The sequence below is a fragment of the Martes martes genome (genome assembly GCF_963455335.1).
Source record: "Martes martes genome assembly, chromosome: 4".
Classification (NCBI taxonomy): Eukaryota; Metazoa; Chordata; class Mammalia; order Carnivora; family Mustelidae; genus Martes; species Martes martes.
In genome coordinates, this window is record NC_137891.1 from 19,517,438 (window position 1) to 19,535,414 (window position 17,977).

The 17,977-nt window shown below is 37.8% G+C and overlaps 1 protein-coding gene across 1 annotated transcript in view; it reads right to left on the bottom strand.

The window, feature by feature from the left end:
• Positions 1-17,977, bottom strand: part of COL14A1 (collagen type XIV alpha 1 chain) — a 216,088-nt gene that overhangs the window by 191,551 nt on the left and 6,560 nt on the right. The window contains exon 2 of the mRNA XM_080800436.1: positions 7,000-7,125. Coding sequence (XP_080656562.1) covers positions 7,000-7,087 — 88 coding nt within the window. The 5' untranslated portion in view covers positions 7,088-7,125. The remainder of the gene's footprint in view (positions 1-6,999; positions 7,126-17,977) is intronic.

A 17,977-nucleotide genomic window follows, 5' to 3' on the forward strand; every position in this document is an offset into this window, starting at 1 on the left:
TGATTTCAGGGTCCTGGGATCGAGCCCCACATTGGGCTCTCTGCTCAACAGGGAGCCTGCTTCCCCCTCTCTCTCTGCCTGCCTCTCTGCCTACTTGTGATCTCTGTCTGTCAAATAAATAAATAAGATCTTTTAAAAAAAATGCTAGTTAAGAAAGAAGGAGGCATGAGGTCATAGTTTCGAACTTCAAAGTTAACTCCTTTTTCTCTGTATGGTAGAAAGACACTGGGACTTGCGTCAGGGCAAGGGTAGCCAAGATTGATAGGAACGCTGTAAATGCAGTTCAGAAATCACTGCTCTTATCGCATGAAATAAAAAGTTGGATATATTTGATGTTAGACCCATGATTTTTCTTTTTACGAGCACAAAGAGATGATTCTATACATACATATAACTCCCAGTAATAATTACAAATGCTGATGTGAATTTGACTCACAATTTACTTCATGTTAGTTAAAACCCTAAGCTTTTTAAGACAACAAAACAAAACAAGACAACCAAACAAACAAACAAAAAAACAACCAAGCGTAAAATTTGATTTCTAGCCCACACTAAGAACCCAGGGCAACTCATTCCTTGCATGGTGAAGCCAGGCTTCCTGTGGGATTGGGCCAAACACAATATTTGTGAATATATGTATTTCATCCCAAAGGGGAATTGAGGAGGAAGAAGGGGGACGGTCCATTCTTTATTTTCCTCTCTCCTGCAGGGTTAGGCTTGTTACTGAAAGTATAGGGCCGTGTTTGTTTTGTTGTGTTATGGGTTTTGTTTTTTTTTTTTTGTTTTTTGTTTGTTTTTTGAGAGGGAAGTTTTTAAAACTCCCAAATTTCACTACAATTATTCTCATTGAAAACAAATCTTGTAGGCAGAAAATGAATGTTGACGTGATTTATTGAAGCCTCAAACAGAAATCTTGCTGTTTCTTTTTTTTTTTTTTTTTAGAGAGAGCATGTGCATGTGTGTTGGGCAGAGGGCCAAGAAGGGCAGAGGGAGAGGGAGAGAGAATCTTAAGCAGGCTCCACGGCCAATGCAGAGCTCAACTTGGGGCTTGATCTCACCACCCCGAGATCATGACCTGAGCTGAAATCAAGAGTTGGATGCTCAATCGACTAAGCCAGCGGGCATCCCCAAAGATTTATTCCAATTAAAATATTTCCAGTAATTTCCTGAAACACTACTTTTTCTACAGGGACACTGAAATGAAGATCTGTTCTTCACGACCCATGATGGCCACTTGTCTGTCTGCCTTCTCTGTACCATGCTGGTTTCTTCCCAAGAACAATACTCCCTCTGTACCACAGGGGGCCTCGGCTGTGCTATCAATCAGCCATACTCCCCTGGCTAAGAACCTGAAACTCGCGTCCAGCAATGGAAGGAAGGAAAATAGCCTGTCAATTTCATTGCAATAACACGCCCTAAAAAATGGTCAGTTTCCTAGAATTTTATCCAGTATCCGGGGTGTTCTTAGAGTTCCATCCTTTTCAAAGCTTAATTTAACTTTTACTTTAAAGATATGAGCTACTTTGTTACCTACCAGTAAATACTTTTTTTTTTTTTTTTTTGCTTCAATGGGCCAGAAAATGTTTCTTTTTTTTGCATCCAAAAACCTCTGACTGATCAAGATGGAGTAGCATGGGCAGTGAAAATGTGTTCTCTTTCAAAACATAGTTTTGGGCGCAGTATCAATAGAACAACCTCTTACATTTATTAAGTAAATGACCTTTAAACAGCAGAGAAGTATTTGGTTTATTTTTCCAAGGGATCTAAAAACAGCCAAACAAACAACAAAAACCTTAGCTTTTTATCTCAGTTATTTTTCAATTAAATGCACTGCCTGGGGCGCTTGCGTGGCTCAGTTGGTTAAGGGTCCACTCCTGATTTTGGCTCGGGTCATGATCTCAGGGTCCTGGGACCGAGCCCTGGATTGGGCTTTGCTCAGCAGGAAGTCTGCTTGAGGATTTCTCTCTCTCTGCCCCTCCCCTCTCTCGTTCTCTCTCAGATAAATAAATGAATCTTAAAAAAATAATAATAAATGCATTGCCCAATGTTCTATAAATAGAAGAACTTAAAATATGAAAGAAAGTCACTGTGGGATATACTGGGGTGGGGAGGTTCTTTTTGTCTTACTTAGAACCTACTATGTTTCATTTGATGACCCATTATAAAGATGCTGAAAAGAGCAGTAAAGAAAATATTCTCCACTGTCCAAACATGTTTGATGACTACTAACAACAAAACATATGTGTAAATTTCTTAACACAGAGATTTTTATAAAGTTAAATTTAGCCTTGATGCAAAGTCTCTAATTTTATACGCTTTGAGGTGTTTAAATGACAGTTACTTTACCTTCAGTGGTTTCTGCTTATAACCATCCAAAACAAATTTTGCTGGAACCCAGGGCAGACTTACTATGAAATACTGAGAAAGTCTTAGACCCACCATTCTGTCATGTACTACACTTCCCCCCCACTTACAGCCAACACAACAATATGTTTTCTGTGTTCCAGTTCATTTAGCAACTTGTCTTGAAAAGAAGATACTGGAATAATCTAGGTATAAACAACTATTTTTGAGCCAATGTGGGTTCACATTCTCTGAAGAGGGAAAGTTCTTCAGAAAGAATTACTTAGAGGGGCGCCTGGGTGGCTCAGTGGGTTAAGTCTCTGCCTTTGGCTCAGGTCATGATCCCAGGGTCCTGGGATCCAGCCCCTCATCAGGCTGTCTGCTCAGCAGGGAGTCGCGTCCCTCCCCCCCCCCCCTCCGCTTGCCTCTCTACCCACTTGTGATCTCTCTCTGTCAAATACATAAATAAAATCCTAAAAAAAAAAAAAAATCACACACACACACACAAAAGAATTACTTAGAGACTAAGTGGTAAAACACATTCTGTTGATTAAGCTATTTAGGAGGGGAAAGTTAATTTCCTACATGCCCTTTAATACAGACTCTATTAGCGGCTTACAATAACAGAAATGTATTATCTTACAGTTCTGGGGGTCAGAAGCCTGAAACGGGTCTTGCTGGGCTAAAAGCAAAGCGTTTTGGTTTTAGCCTTCCCTTTTGGAGGCTCTCAGAGAAGATCCATTTTCCTGCCTTTTCCAGCTTCTAGAGGATTCCAGCATTCCTTGATTGAGTCCCCTTTCCGTCTTCAAAGCCATCAATAGCCTTGGCTAAGTCTTTCTTACATGACTTTCACTCTGACATTCATTCCTCTTCCTCCCTCTTCCGTATTTAAGACCCCCATGATTGGGTCCAAATTGAACCCACCTAGGTAATCCAGGATAATCTCCCTCTCTTAAAGTCAGCTGATTAACAGCTTTCATCCCATCAGCAATCTTAATTTCCCCTTTGCCATATAATTTGGCATATTTACAGGTTCTGGAAATTAGGATGTGTGTATTGTTGCGAGCATATTATTCTGCCTACCACACTGACCTTTTCTTTTCATTTTGTGAAGAAATGTGACTCCAAAATGTCTCTAAGAATATAAAGTTTGAGAGTAATTAGTGTCAGCTAGCAAGTCAACGCACCTGCCATTAGCAAAATACTGTATTGAATGTCAAACACATTCACATGTGACTTTGCAAATTAGTGTCAAAATTGGCCAACCCACAAGAACTCATTCCTATGTCTGCTTTAAAAGTAGAAAATCAAGGGCACCTGACTGGCTCAGTCAGAAGATCTTGTGACTCTTGATCTTGGGGTCAGGAGTTTGGGCCCCACATTGGGTGTAGAGATTACTTAAAAATAAATAAACTTGAGGGGCACCTGGGTGGCTCAGTGGGTTAAAGCCTCTGCCTTCGGCTCAGGTCATGATCCCAGGGTCCTGGGATCGAGCCCCATATCGGGCTCTCTGCTCAGCAGGAAGCCTGCTTCCTCCTCTCTCTCTGCCTGCCTCTCTGCCTGCTTGTGCTCTCTGTCTGTCAAATAAATAAATAAAATCTTTTAAAAATAAATAAACAAATAAACTTGAAAAAAAGTAATAGTAGAAAATCAATCACAGGCTCCTGGCTGGCTAAGTCTGTAGAGCGTGCAACTCTTGACTTTGGGGTTATAAATCTGAGCTCCACGTTAGGTATAGAGACTACTTAAAATTTTTAAAAATCTTAAAAAAAAAATAAAAGCAGAAAATCAATCAAACAAAGCAATTCGCATTCTTTATTCTCTGCTGACACCATGAATGGTGTCCTGGGAGATAGAAATAAGATTCAGTTTCTCAAATGTCTTACATACTTTCCTAAAAGCCAAAGAAGTCCATGACATCTGAAGCCTTTTCTTACTAGGATTTCCTCCCGCATGTGCCCGCCATCTTCCTTCTTCAAAGTTTCTCCAGCCTTCACTTCCAGGCCACTACATTCCCCTGACCCTCTTTACAATTGCTTTTTTGACAATTTCCGTCATCATTTTTCTTCCTTTAGCTTCTTAACTGTTGATGTCTGCCATATTTCATCTACACTGCTCTCCATCGGGCCATGCCTTTTTGGCTCACCTCTGAGACCTCAAAGGTCCCTATCAGCTAACCTCCAAGCACAAAACAATTTAGATACATTTCCTACTCTCATCTCTTTCATCTAAGCTCCACATCATCCACTGCCCACCAGACATCTTGTGCTAAATGTTCCACAAGCACTTGAGGCTCCATATGTGTCTAAGACTGACCTCATCTGCTTCTTGAATTTGCTTCATTGCTTATTCTTTTATTTCTTTAAACATTTATTTATTTGCGGGGGGAGCGAATGCACAAGCAGGGGGCGGGGCAGAGGAAGAGAACCTCAAGCAGACTCCCCACTAACCATGAAGCCCGATGCAGGGCTTGATCTCACGACTCAGATCATGACCTGAGCCGAAATCAAGAGTCAGACGCTTATTCTTTTATTAATCTCCTCAACAAATGTATACTATGACTGAGGCATTGTTCTGTATCAGAGATACAGACACTAAGGAGAGAACTACGGTTTCAACAAGCATCAACAAACAGCTATGACACAAAGACACAAAAGCAACAGTAACACAGCGGTCAAAATTAAAGGCTCCACCTCCTCACTTCTCCAGGAAAAAGACTTAAGAGTCATCTCTGGCATTTCCCTTTCACAACTGCCTCCACGTCTGATCAGAAAACAAATTCTATGTCTTCTACCTCTGAAATGTTTCTCGGACTCATTCTCTTCTCTCTATTCTTCTATCTGGTTCGGACCCCCAACAGTTACTTCTCAGAGAAGTCAACATAATCTTCTAATGGTCTCTCTTACTTTTTTTACTTACTCCCCAAGTCCCTACAGGTTGCAAATACGAGTATCATCGACATTGCTGTCAGTTTCTTTAAAAAATGGAGCTGTTTAAAATTCCCCACAGTCTGGCTCCAGTAGACCTTTCCATCTTTGTCTTTTGCTACACCCCCCACCCCCCACCCCACAAAAGCTTGCGTGGTGATTTATCTGCCTATACCCTGTCTCCTCAGTAGCAGTAAGCTGCTGGAAGACAAAGAGTGAAGTCTTACCTTGTATCCTGAACCTAACACACAGAATGTGCCCCATAAATATTCATTTGAAATGGAATTTGGCCAACAATGTGTATCTGGTTGATGGCACCCCCGAAAGTATCCCAGAAGGGCTCTCTGTATGATCAGTTACTCCACAAAAGACCATTTCTGAACTAAGTTAGACAAGATGGCCCCTCGGAAGGGCTTTGTGATTTGCCTGCCCTGTGTTCCAAAGGTCTTATGTCTGGAATCCCACAGTTTAGATGGTAAGTTATCTGGGATTTCTAGTTATCACTTCCAAAAGCATTCTTGTATTCATGTAAATAGAGCAAGCAGAATTGATCTGTCCAACTGTTTCCTATGTGTTGCTTGAAGAGTTGGAAATATGGCTTTAACACTATTTGAACACGCAAAGGGTCAAATTCCTTGCCTTTCCAAACAAGCATGCCTCACTTTGAGGAAGCAGGGTGTGGTGGGTCTTAACATTTGACTTCTCTATAACTGTAAATTCCAAGCCTTAGACATTAACACTCCTAAAATAACTTTCTTTATCACGTGTAGATTTCCTCGCTAAGCCGATGAATGACAATTTCAGCACCAACATTTCTGTTTCTGCAAGATTATCTTGTTTACCTAATAATGGAGTTTTCCTTACTTATACATGTTGTGCACTGACTTCGGAAACCAGCATGCTTTTTTTGCAAAAGTCTAGATAATAAATATTTCAGGCTTTGTGGCCTACACAGTCTCTAACACAACCACTGGACTACCTGCAGGGTGAAAGCGGCCACAGACATATGTAAACGCACGTCTGTGTTCCAATAAAACTTTAATGACAAAAACAAGCAGTGGGTCAGATTTGGCCCACGAGTTGGTAGTGCAGAAACTCCTAACACACTTTATAAAAACAAGTGGAAATTGAGAATAAAAGTGCAGACCCCAGTAATACAGAAAGTAGATTTCAAAAACTACGTTCAATGAAAACAAAACCAGAAATCATTGGAAATGCTTAAAAGGGCATATTAGCCGCCTATGTCAGGCTTTTAGTAAGCTTTACACCATGTGCTAGTTTTTAAAGAAAGAAACAAAGTGATAAAGACCAGGTAGGAAGTGGCAGACATATTTCGTAGACCCTCTATTTAAGAGAGAAGGCATGACTGGGGTACCTACCTAACACCCATTATAGCTCTTCACTAATGGATCTGATTTTGCAGCATGCAAATTTGTCTTTTCCTAATGACATCTGCACAGCCACTTCAGAAGCATGTGAGGAATGAGCTGTTTAACAAACCACCACAAAATTACTATGCTCAGTCATTGGTGATGTCTTCACCCTCATCAAAGTTGTGGCACATTTCTACAAAGTAAACAGCTGGGGAAACTGAGTAACATATGACCTTGCCTAGAAACACAGTAGAACCAGTGAAACACTATTAGGGTAAATAAAGTAAAAAATAATAATTAGAACCAATATAGCTAGAGTCCCAGACCCTAATGATTATCTTAAAGTTTTGCATTACCTTGACCCTGGACAATGGTGGAAAAATAAGAAACCGCCAGCAGAGCTGGAAACAGCCAGTGGTGCATGTTGCACTGCGAAATCTTCATTTTGTCCTCTGCTTTTCACATGGGACGCAGCAGCCGTCCTGGAAATAGAGGGCACAGGAAGATCTTGAGATGCCTGAAAATGAAGCAAAGATAGTCGTCCAGGACAGGCAAACAAGCCTACTTGGATTAGTAATGTCAGAAAGTCATTCATTCCCTAGGGCACCATATATGTCACTCTGAAATATAAACTGATAAAAGAGAATTTTTTGAGAAGATGCTGCAAATGGGGAGAATGATCTAACATATTTAGGAAAGGGGCGCCTGGGTGGCTCAGTGGGTTAAAGCCTCTGCCTTCGGCTCAGGTCATGATCCCGGGGTCCTGGGATCGAGCCCCACATCGGGCTCTCTGCTCAGCGGGGAGCCTGCTTCCCCCCTCTTTCTCTGCTTGCCTCTCTGCCTGCTTGTCATCTCTGTCAAAGAAATAAATAAAATCTGCAAAAAATAAATAAATAAATAAATAAATAAAATAAAATAAAATATTTAGGGAAGAAGTTGACAGTCCTCTGTGAATCTTTGTAAGGCATACACTGCATGGTGAATTGCCCAAATGGATCAATTCCAAGAGTTTACCTGAAATGACCATTGTCATCAGACAATCACAATTTCCTTGACAGTAATGTGCTCCTCCAGGATTTTGCACATAAACTTCAAAGTCCTACTGTTGCCTTCTATTGCCTACAAAGTAAAGGTGATATATGGGACCTTCCCTCTGGTAATCAAAAAGAATTTGAAAAACCACTCTGTGCTAGTATGAAATCGCTATTCTGCTTTTATTCTCCTGGGCTGGAAAAACCATAATCCTCTCATCTTTTCTTATAACGTTTTTCCTTTCAAGTGTGAATGTAAAAACAAGTCCAAGGTTTTCTTTTTCACAAGGAGACCAATGAGAGAAAAACTGTAAGCGAAAGAGAAAGGGAAGAAAAAGGGGGGAAAGGTAGGAAAGGGGGACAAGGGAGGGAGGAAAAGAAAGAGAGAGCAGCAAGGGTGACCGGTTGGTATTAATTTACAAGGCCAAGGTCTCCAAATTGTTGACCACAACTCTATTATGAGCCGTTACCAAGGAGAAATTCTGAGTCCTTTCACAGAGAATAAAAAGACATCCCCAAAGTTTTCTTCTACCAGGACATTTTTTCATTTGTATATTCATTCATTCATTCTCCAATATTGTTTCACAAAGGATCTGAGGTAAATTTCAGATAAATAGCATAATGTTTTTAGGATGTCCCCTGTGATATTTGGGACATATTTAAGTATAAAATTTATTAACAGAGTTGTGTCATCTCTCAACTTCAAACGTATCTTTTTTGGTTATAGCCCCATTATCAGTATTAAAATACTATGTTTCTGAATTCTACTCTCCCTCCAGAATGGAGAATCTATATGTTTGTCCAGTCTGCAGTTTTTTTGAGAACAAGTTTTTTTACTGGTTAATATTATGGGTTTTATTTATTTACTTTTGCACTTATCATCAGGAATCACTTCTTTTCGTAATCCCCGCTAATTTCTGCTTCTATTGTTTTATTTGCTTTTCGTTGTTCTTTGTAATCTTTTTTTTTTTGTTAAATCTTTAATTAATGTAATACCATTCTTTATTTGAGGCCATTAATTTTCCTCTGAATATGCTTTGGCCACATCATATAAGTTTTAATTTCTTTTTTAACTGAAGAGTTATCTCAGTGAATGCAGCGAAGTGTGTCTGTGAACTCTCAAACCAATATGACTGATGCACTTAAACCTCTGAAATCCTGGTGTTATTCCAGAATAATACAGTGTCTCCAGAGAAATAAATAATTGTCTTTCCTTCAAGCAATCATTCAAAATAATTTTTTTTGGCAAGTACTCTTTTTCATAACACCTAATGACAGTCTTGTGTTCAACTCTTTTGCCTTGCCAGTAAAAGGGAGATCTGTAAGCTCTGATAATCATATAAATAATCAAGTTAAGGGTCTATCATAAAAATTAAAGAAGGTACTCAATTGTGTCTGGAGACTCAAAAAATATCTTCCCCTATCAGCCTACCATAGTTCCCAAATGCTAGTTACAAAAGAATATTTCCTTGGATTAAGACATTCACATACTGGCCGCTCCTTAAAATTCCTAATGGAAGAGGCAATACATTGAGTGTCTATCCTAAGAGAATAAGCAACACATTAAGGGATTAGCATATGTATTTATTTTATAAGTATTGAGCATTTTAGCTTGGGTTGATTCACCGCAGATTAGCAAACCAACCATTTGTCACAGCACAGAGGGAACTGGACAAACGGTGAATACATTTGGATGAATTACAGAGGAGAGACCCTGGGGCATATAGAGAACCCTCACTCTACAGAGGCAAAAAGAACAAGATTAGGTGGATTATCCAAAGGGATGTGAGTAGCACTCATGTAGACAGAAGGCATGAATACAGAGGATTTGAAAAGATATGGGAGTGGGCTTCAGCCCTATTACAACTAGGAAATCAACAAATCTGCTAGTCACCCAGAGAGCTGGCCACTACACCCCCCCAAAACCATACCAGCAGAATCACTCTCTCAACTCAAATAAATTAATTTAAGATTTTATACCCGAATACTACAACCATAGGTTTCAACCAGAACAAGGCAAAGAAAAGGAGAAGTAAGGAAACAGGCCTCATTTGTATTTCTGGCATACACTTTAGGATCAGGGGACTTTTATCAGACACCACATGACAGTATTTTAACATAGGAGGAAAAAAAAGTCCTTTGACAAGCATAATCCAAAAGCCTTTCTCTGTTCTCTTCAAAATACTACAACTCTTGTGTCCAGGTGTTTTGAAGCAATAACTAACATGACACATTGGAAGTTAATCTGCATCTCACGAATTTTAACTTTAATTACTTAGCTAATTAACTAATTCTACCCTATCCTGGGTAATTAAAAAAAACAGTATTATTTATATGGAAAAAATTGTAGCCATAGCTTATCTTTAAATCTTCCTTTTTATTGTTTACTTTAAATTGGGATGAGTAATACCACATTGAGAGAAGTGGAATTTTAGTTTTCCCAAGGTTTTCTGCCAAGTCTCCAAATTTTTGGACAGTAAAATAGGGGCAAGAAAAATCCCAATTCCTACTAAAGTGCCATGAGATACTTCAACATTTACCAAAATGTCAAAGCCTAATTTGTTGAAACTTTGCCCAAAAGCCTGCCCAAGATAAATAACTCTGCCTTAACTTTTTTGCTGTTGTTTAAAAACATGTTAAAATGGCCCCTTAGTTCTAAGTTCAGAAGGTATAAACCCAATTTTGGAAAAGCTGATAACATTCAGTACAAGTTTTCTCAAAACACTGCCACAATTTCTTATTTAGTAATTTAAAACTATTCCCGTTAGGACTAATTTACCCTTCTTCTACTTCATGTGTTTGTTTTATTTAATGTCACTTGTACAGTCGAGTTTAATATGGAGCAAGGGCCCTGGGCACAGCCAGTTTTATCAAAATTCCTTAAAACAGTTATTCTAAAGTTTTTGTAAACCACTCATACACATATAAACACTTGCACAGACTTACACACATACATACATTCAAATCTTGAATAATGTTCTACTCGAAGAGTGCTGACTTTAAAAAAAAAATGAACGTAAACAAAATTGTTGCTAACATCTGGCATATGGCTTTGAAAGAGTGAGTTATCTGTAGTATTACTTGGTACTAAGGAAAATACAAAACTTCCTACTACATAATCCCTGATCTCAGTGATCTTACTCTTTTACTGAAAGGAAAGATCACAAGCAAATATATTGCCAAGCTATATAAAATAAGTATGAAACAGAACAAAGAGTTAGCACAAAGTGATGGTATAAATAGAAAAATGGGAGGTAGGAAGACAATCTGCCAATAATTTGTTAGGGGTCCTTGGCTAACTGGTTTAACCACTCAGCCTTGTGCTCGCTTCTGCAGCACATATACTAACCACTCAGCCTTGGTTTCTTTATACAAGTTGTGCAAATTAACATCTACCTTATCCAATGATTGAGGTAATGGAGACAATGTACTTAGAACACAGGTAGCTCTCAAAAAGTTCTAATTCATTCCATGTTAGCAACGGGCTGGAGGAACACGAAAGATAAGGGAATGATAAGAATCAACAAATTTGCTACTTAAGTAGATACCGAAGGAGGAAGGAAATGCAAGAAGTCTTTATCTACCCCATCATATTAAGGTGTTGGGACTGACTTGGCAAAAGGTTTAGGCAAAAACAGAGGACCCAAGATAATGATAGAGATGCAATTATTTGCATGGATGAACTGCTTTAAACTTTTCAAAATACATTCCTACCGATATTTTATCATTTTCCAGAGGACAGCTCTATATAGATTCAAAATAATCAACCATATGAGGATGTGGAAGATTTGACTTAAGAGCCACTCATAGACTTTAAAAAAAAAAAAAAAAGAAAAAGGGGCAGTTCTAGTTGACAAGTTCATGCAAAGATTTAAAAGAAATGGGGATGTTTAAGCATGTTTTAAGCCTAGGAAAAATAAGAATCAGAGGCACATGATAAATGTCTTCAAATATTTGAAGAGCTTTCATGTGGAAAATAAAACAAGATATTTTGTGCAGCTTCTGCAAATCAAACTTGAATCACTGGACTGGCCCACAGAGATGTGGATTTCGATGTAAAAATTCTCAAAACTTAGAACCGGTTCTTCTCTCTTTCTAGAAGCTCAGAGGCAGTAGCCGGTTAAGTTTTGCCCATACCAGATGCTATAGAAGGGAAGGGGAACTGGACAATATGACCTCTGAGATGCTTTCCCCAACCCTCCTTTGTTTATCCTATAAGGGTCACTGTATAAAAGAGACTTTTATAGTCAATCGGTGATCTAGGTCATTCAGATCTGTAGATTAAAAAGCAAAGACTATAAACAGGTCTAATGTATTACCCAGCAGGTTGACATTGTTTACCATTTCTTATTTCTTCTCTCCAATGAAAATACCTCCCTCCTCACATCCAGAATAATCAAAGAAGTTTCCAGGACTGGTTAAGGAGGTCTACTTAAAAACAAGCCCCAGAGGATTTAGTGGTCATAACTCTTTTTTATTGTTGTTTTTTATTGTGTTATGTTAGTCACCATACAGTATATCATTAGTTTTTGATGTAGTGCTCCGTGATTCATTGTTTGCATATAAATCCAGTGCCCCGTGCAATATGTGCCCTCCTAAATACCCACCCTCTAAAACCCTCAGTTTGTTTCTCGGAGTCTACAGTCTTTCATGGTTTGTCTCCCCCCTCCAATTTCCGCCCCCCCTTCACTTTTCCTTTCCTTCTCCTAATGTCCTCCATGTTACTCCTTATGCTCCACAAGTAAGTGAGACCATATGATACTTGACTCTCTCTGCTTCACTTATTTCACTCAGCATAATCTCTAGTCCCATCCATGTTGATGCAAAAGTTGACAAGGCAAGAAACAACAAATATTGGAGACGATGTGGAGAAAGGGGAATCCTCTTACACTGTTGGTGGGAATGCAAGTTGGTGCAGCCACTTTGGAAAACAGTGTGGAGTTTCCTCAAAAAATTAAAGATACAGGTACCCTATGACCCGGCAATTACACTACTGGGCATTTGCCCCAAAGATACAGATGTAGTGAAAAGAAGGGCCCTATGTACTCCAATGTTCATAGCAGCAAAGTCTACAATAGCCAAACTGTGGAAAGAGCCAGGATGCCCTTCAAAAGATGAATGGATCAAGAAGATATGGTCCATATAGACAATGGACTACTACTCAGCCATCTGAAAGTGGTCATTACTCTTATCTGTTAGCATTATGACATAGTAGAAAACACTTCTAAGTTAGGAATAAAGAAAACCTAGTTTGGGTACTATTAGCTTGGTGATTAGACTTTTTCTCCTTGAGTGAACACCCCGCTGGGCATGGCAGTATGATTAGAGATCAGGTGGAAAGCCAGTCTTAGTAGCATAAAGTATCAAAGAGCAGACATGTTCAGGAACTCCAGGGATTGGAAACTGAGAAGGGACATATCAGAAAAGAGTGAGTCACAATAAAGAGAAATAAAATCAGGATAGAAATTCTCCTCAAACCCTGGATACTTCAGAATGATAAAGAGTCAAGAATCCAAAAAACATATCCATCATTAATGTGTGTGCATTTAACAACAGAGCTTCAGAATCCATGAGACAAAAACTGATATGGAATGGAATGGAAGAATGGAATAATAAGCAAAGCTAGAGATGTTAACACTCCTCTTAGAAATGGACTCAAAAACTAAACACATTATCAGTAAGAACACAACAGTTGTTGGTAGCTCTATCAACAAATTAATATTTATTGAACATTACACCCACCAACTGTAGAATGCACTATTTTTAAGTGTGCATAGAAAGTTTTATAAAATAAGCCATATTCTGGGCCATAAAATGAGACTTAAAAAATTTCAAAAGTTTGATAATGCTTTCTGACAGTAACAGAATTAAATTAGAAATCAACCATATTAAAATATCTCTACAAATTCAAAAACTGGAGATTAAACAACGTGTTTCTAATTAATCGATAGGTCAAAGAAGAAATCACAATGGAAATTAAGAAAAATATTTGGAAGGGAACAAAAATACAAAGACAACACATGAACATCTGTGGAATGCAGCTGAGGGATTAGAGAAAAATTTCTAGGTTAATATATTTACATAAAAAGAAGAAAGATTTAAAACCAATGATCTCATGTTCCACCTAAAGAAGCCAGAAAAAGAGGAGCAAATTAAATCCAAATTAAGTTGAAGAAAGGGATTAATAAGGATAACAGTAAAAATCAAAGAACTATAAAACTAATATTAGTGAAAATTAGCAAAGCTAAAATTTGTTTCTCTGGAATATTAATAAAATAGAAAAATTTTAAGAAAGAGTGATCAAGAAACAAAGATAGGAAACACAACTACCAATATAAGAGAAAAGGAAATTATATCACAACATATTTCACATGCTAACAAACGAAAAAAGGAAAAGTATTAACAACTTTTTGCCAGTAAGTCCAACAACTTAGCTTAATTGGAAAACACTCTTGACACACTCCACTTGCTAAAACAGACACATGAAAATACAGAAAGTCCAAGCAGCCTTCTATCTATTATAGAGACTGAAATTGTTATTAAAAATATTCACAAACTAATGGTTGCCAGAGGAGAGACGAATGGGTGTTGAACAAAATGATAAAGGGGAGTGGGAGATACATGCTTCCAGTTATGGAATGAAAAAGTCATGGGAATAAAAGGCACAGCATAAAGAGTATGTCAATTACATTGTAATAGCAAAGTATAAGGACAGATGGTAGTTACACGTGTGGTGAACACAACATAATGTATAAACTTATACATAACTTATACATAAACTTGAATCACTCACTGTCTTGTACACCTGAAACTTATGTTCCATTGTGTGTCAATTATACTCAAATAAACATTTAACATATATATTCCTGAAAAGAAAATTGCAACCCAAATGCTTTCACTAATGAATTCTATCAAATATTTAAGGGAGATAAAATATCAATCCCATGCAAACCCTTTCAGAAAACAGAGGTGAGCTAGCATAATCCTTTTATCAAAACCAGATCTCATTACAAAGAATAAAAATTACAGAATATTCCTCATGAACATAGAAATAAAAATCCATTTACCTACATATAAAAATAATAAAAATCATTACTAAGTGGGGTATATTCTACAAATGTTATGACTAGTTTAATCAATCAGGATGTTAGACCAATATATAAGTAAATAGGGGCACCTGGGTGGCTTAGTGGGTTAAGCCTCTGCCTTCGGCTCAGATCATGGTCTCATGGTCTCAGGGTCCTGGGATCAAGTCCCACATCAGGCTCTCTGCTTGGCAGGGAGCCTGCTTCCTCCTCTCTCTCTCTCTGCCTGCCTCTCTGCCTAATTGTGATCTCTCTCTCTGTCAAATAAATAAATATCAAATAAATAAAAATATTTAAAAAAATAAAAGGAACTCAGCAAAGTAAGAATAGAGGGGAACTTTATCCATCTGATAAAGGGCATCTATTGAAAAATCATATTTAATGGAGAAATACTGAATGCTTCTCTCTTAAGATCAAAAATAGGACATGGATGTCAACACTGTAACAGTTTTACCATTTCATTCAGCATTGTACTAGAGGTCCTGGTCAGTGCAATAAGGAAGGAAGGAAGGGAGGAAAAAAAGAGGAAAAGAAAAGAAAGAGAGGAAGGAAGGAAGAAAGGGAGGGAGGGAAGGAAGAAAAGGCAGAAAGACTGGGAAGGAAGAAGCAAAACTGTATTTAAAATCAACATGATTTTTTGCACAGATATAAAGAACATATAAAGAAACATAAAGAACATATAAAAGAAAACAAAACCTACTTAAAATAGTAAGTAAATTTAGGAAGTCTGCAGGACACAGATCAATAGGCAAAATTTAATCATATTCTTATACCAGAAAACAAATGGGAAAGAAAATAGTTTTTTAAAAATTCTATATACAATAACATCCAAAACACAAAATACTTAGAAATCAGTTAGACATGGTATATTCTACAGTCTTTGGCATAAAAACCAGAAAAATACAAAACTGAATTCCTAGGAGAAACTTAAAAATGCCTAAATATACAGAGCAGTATACCATGTTCATGGATTGAAAAACCCAATTGTTAGGATGTCTTCAAATTAATCTACAGATTCAAAGCAATCTTATCAAAATCGCAAGTCATTTTTTATAGAAATTAACAAATTGATTATAAAAGCTTGCAAGGAAATGCACAGGACTTAGAAAAACCAAAACAATCTTTTTAAAAAGAACAAAGTCAGGGACACCTGGGTGGCTCAGTCAATTAAGCATCTGTCTTTGGCTAAGGTCATGATCCCAGTGTCCTGGGATCAAGCCCAGCACTGGGCTCCTTGATCAGCAAAGAGACACTCCCTCTGCTGTGTGCTCTTTCTCTCTCTGTGACAAATAACAAAATAAAATATTTAAAAAAAAAGAACAACAAAGTCAGAGGACTCATAATTCCTGATAACAAGCCTAACTATAAAAGCAATTGCAATGACAATAGAGAGGCATATTATTCTTTGATGTGTAAATGGGTTCTATTTCCTAATACACATTAGTTCATATTAACAAGTGCACTAATATTAATAAGTCTGTAGCTTTCTTTTTATGCTGTGTCAAATGTGTATATCAGTATACATACATTTCACAAAAATATGAAGTTTCTGTTCTTTCTGTAAATGGTCCTTTAGAGCGTTATAATAGTATTGCTCTTACTGATTTTTTTGTACATTTTTGTTAGCATCTAATTGCAAAACCATGGAATTTTGGCATTTGGGGAGGCTACTTTTTAACTACTTTCAAAATTTTTATGCCTATTGTCTTATTTATAATTTCTGTAAACCTAGGGTATTTTAGTAATTTCTATTTTGTTAAAAATAATCCATTTCATCCTCATTTTCTAATGTATTGGCATACAATAATTGTAATTACTATTCTAGTCTTGTAAATTCCTCTAATTTTGTGATTGTTTTCTATTTTCGTTTCTTAACTTATGTATTTGGGCTCCCTCATTTTGCTTTTTAAAATAAAAAAAAAAACTGAATCAAATTTACAACATCAAAATGGAAGGGAAAAAATAGAAAGCTGGAAATAAGGAAACAGAGGAGAGAAAAAATTATGAAGATTTATTTATATATTTATTTATTTGATAGAGAGAGAGACAGTGAGAGAGGGAACACAAGCAGGGGGAATGGGACAGGGAGAAGCAGGTCTCCCACTGAGCAGGTGGCCGGATGCAGGGCTCAATCCCAGGACCCCGGGATCATGACCTGAGGCACCTAGGTGTCCAGGAAAGGAAAAATTATGAAGATGAATATAAGGCAGTTAAAAAAAAAAAAAGAAAGAAAGAAAGAAGAAGAAGGGAAATAGGAAGACAATAAATAGGATAAAAACAGAAAGTATCTAAGATCACCTATCTGGCTAGATAATGGGCCAATGTTACCTAGATTGGTGTTCCTCAAAATCGTCGGTCTATGAACTGTTTGTTATTGGCCCACAATGAGATAAGGAAATTATACCAAAATGTAAATCAATGCATGGTCTTGCTTCCTTCTCCAGGAAAGCTTTGCTATGAAAAAAAAAAAAATTCAGTTGAATTAACAGTGTGCTTAGTGACATATTTGATCTACATATTTGTGCTTAGTGACATATTTGATCCCAGTACAGTTTAATCGCAGCAGACAGAAGTAACAATGTGTAGAAGGGCACAAACCAGCAGACCATAATTTGTGTAGCACCAGCCCACACCCCTCTCTGCACACCTCCTGTGGATTGCCTCGCCCCTTATCCCACTGCAACTCTCCAGCTAACAGCAGGGCCTTGATAAATATTTTTACCTTCTGGATTTTGGGTACTGAAGATATCTATACAGCGGTTTAACCCATAATCCAAGAGGTTCAAAGTGCATATTAGGTGATGAATAAACGTTGATTGATTGAACAATTGATGACTGAATAATCAGGGCTGATGTGCACAGTTTACAGTTACCGCACTGCACAATTTGCACTTGGCCGAGTGAGTGATGCATGAAATGGGCAGACACTCTCCTCTCCGAGTTGTATGCAAAGCTGGGTCTTTCAGAGGAAAAGGCACTATTCTCTTCTTCCAATGGCATGGCGAGCTCAGAGAGACCACCTCTCTCTAATTCATATAAAGACCCTATGTAGATTAACAGCAAGGGACTTGACTGCAAATTGACCTCAGAAATGCAGCCACTCAGTCTCAACCTAGGTGCTGTAAATTCTACAGGCTAGCAGGCACAGCCATCCCCAAAGCATGGCAAATTAGAGTGACTGCTCCTTGATTCAGGAATGATCCATTACCTGGCTTTTC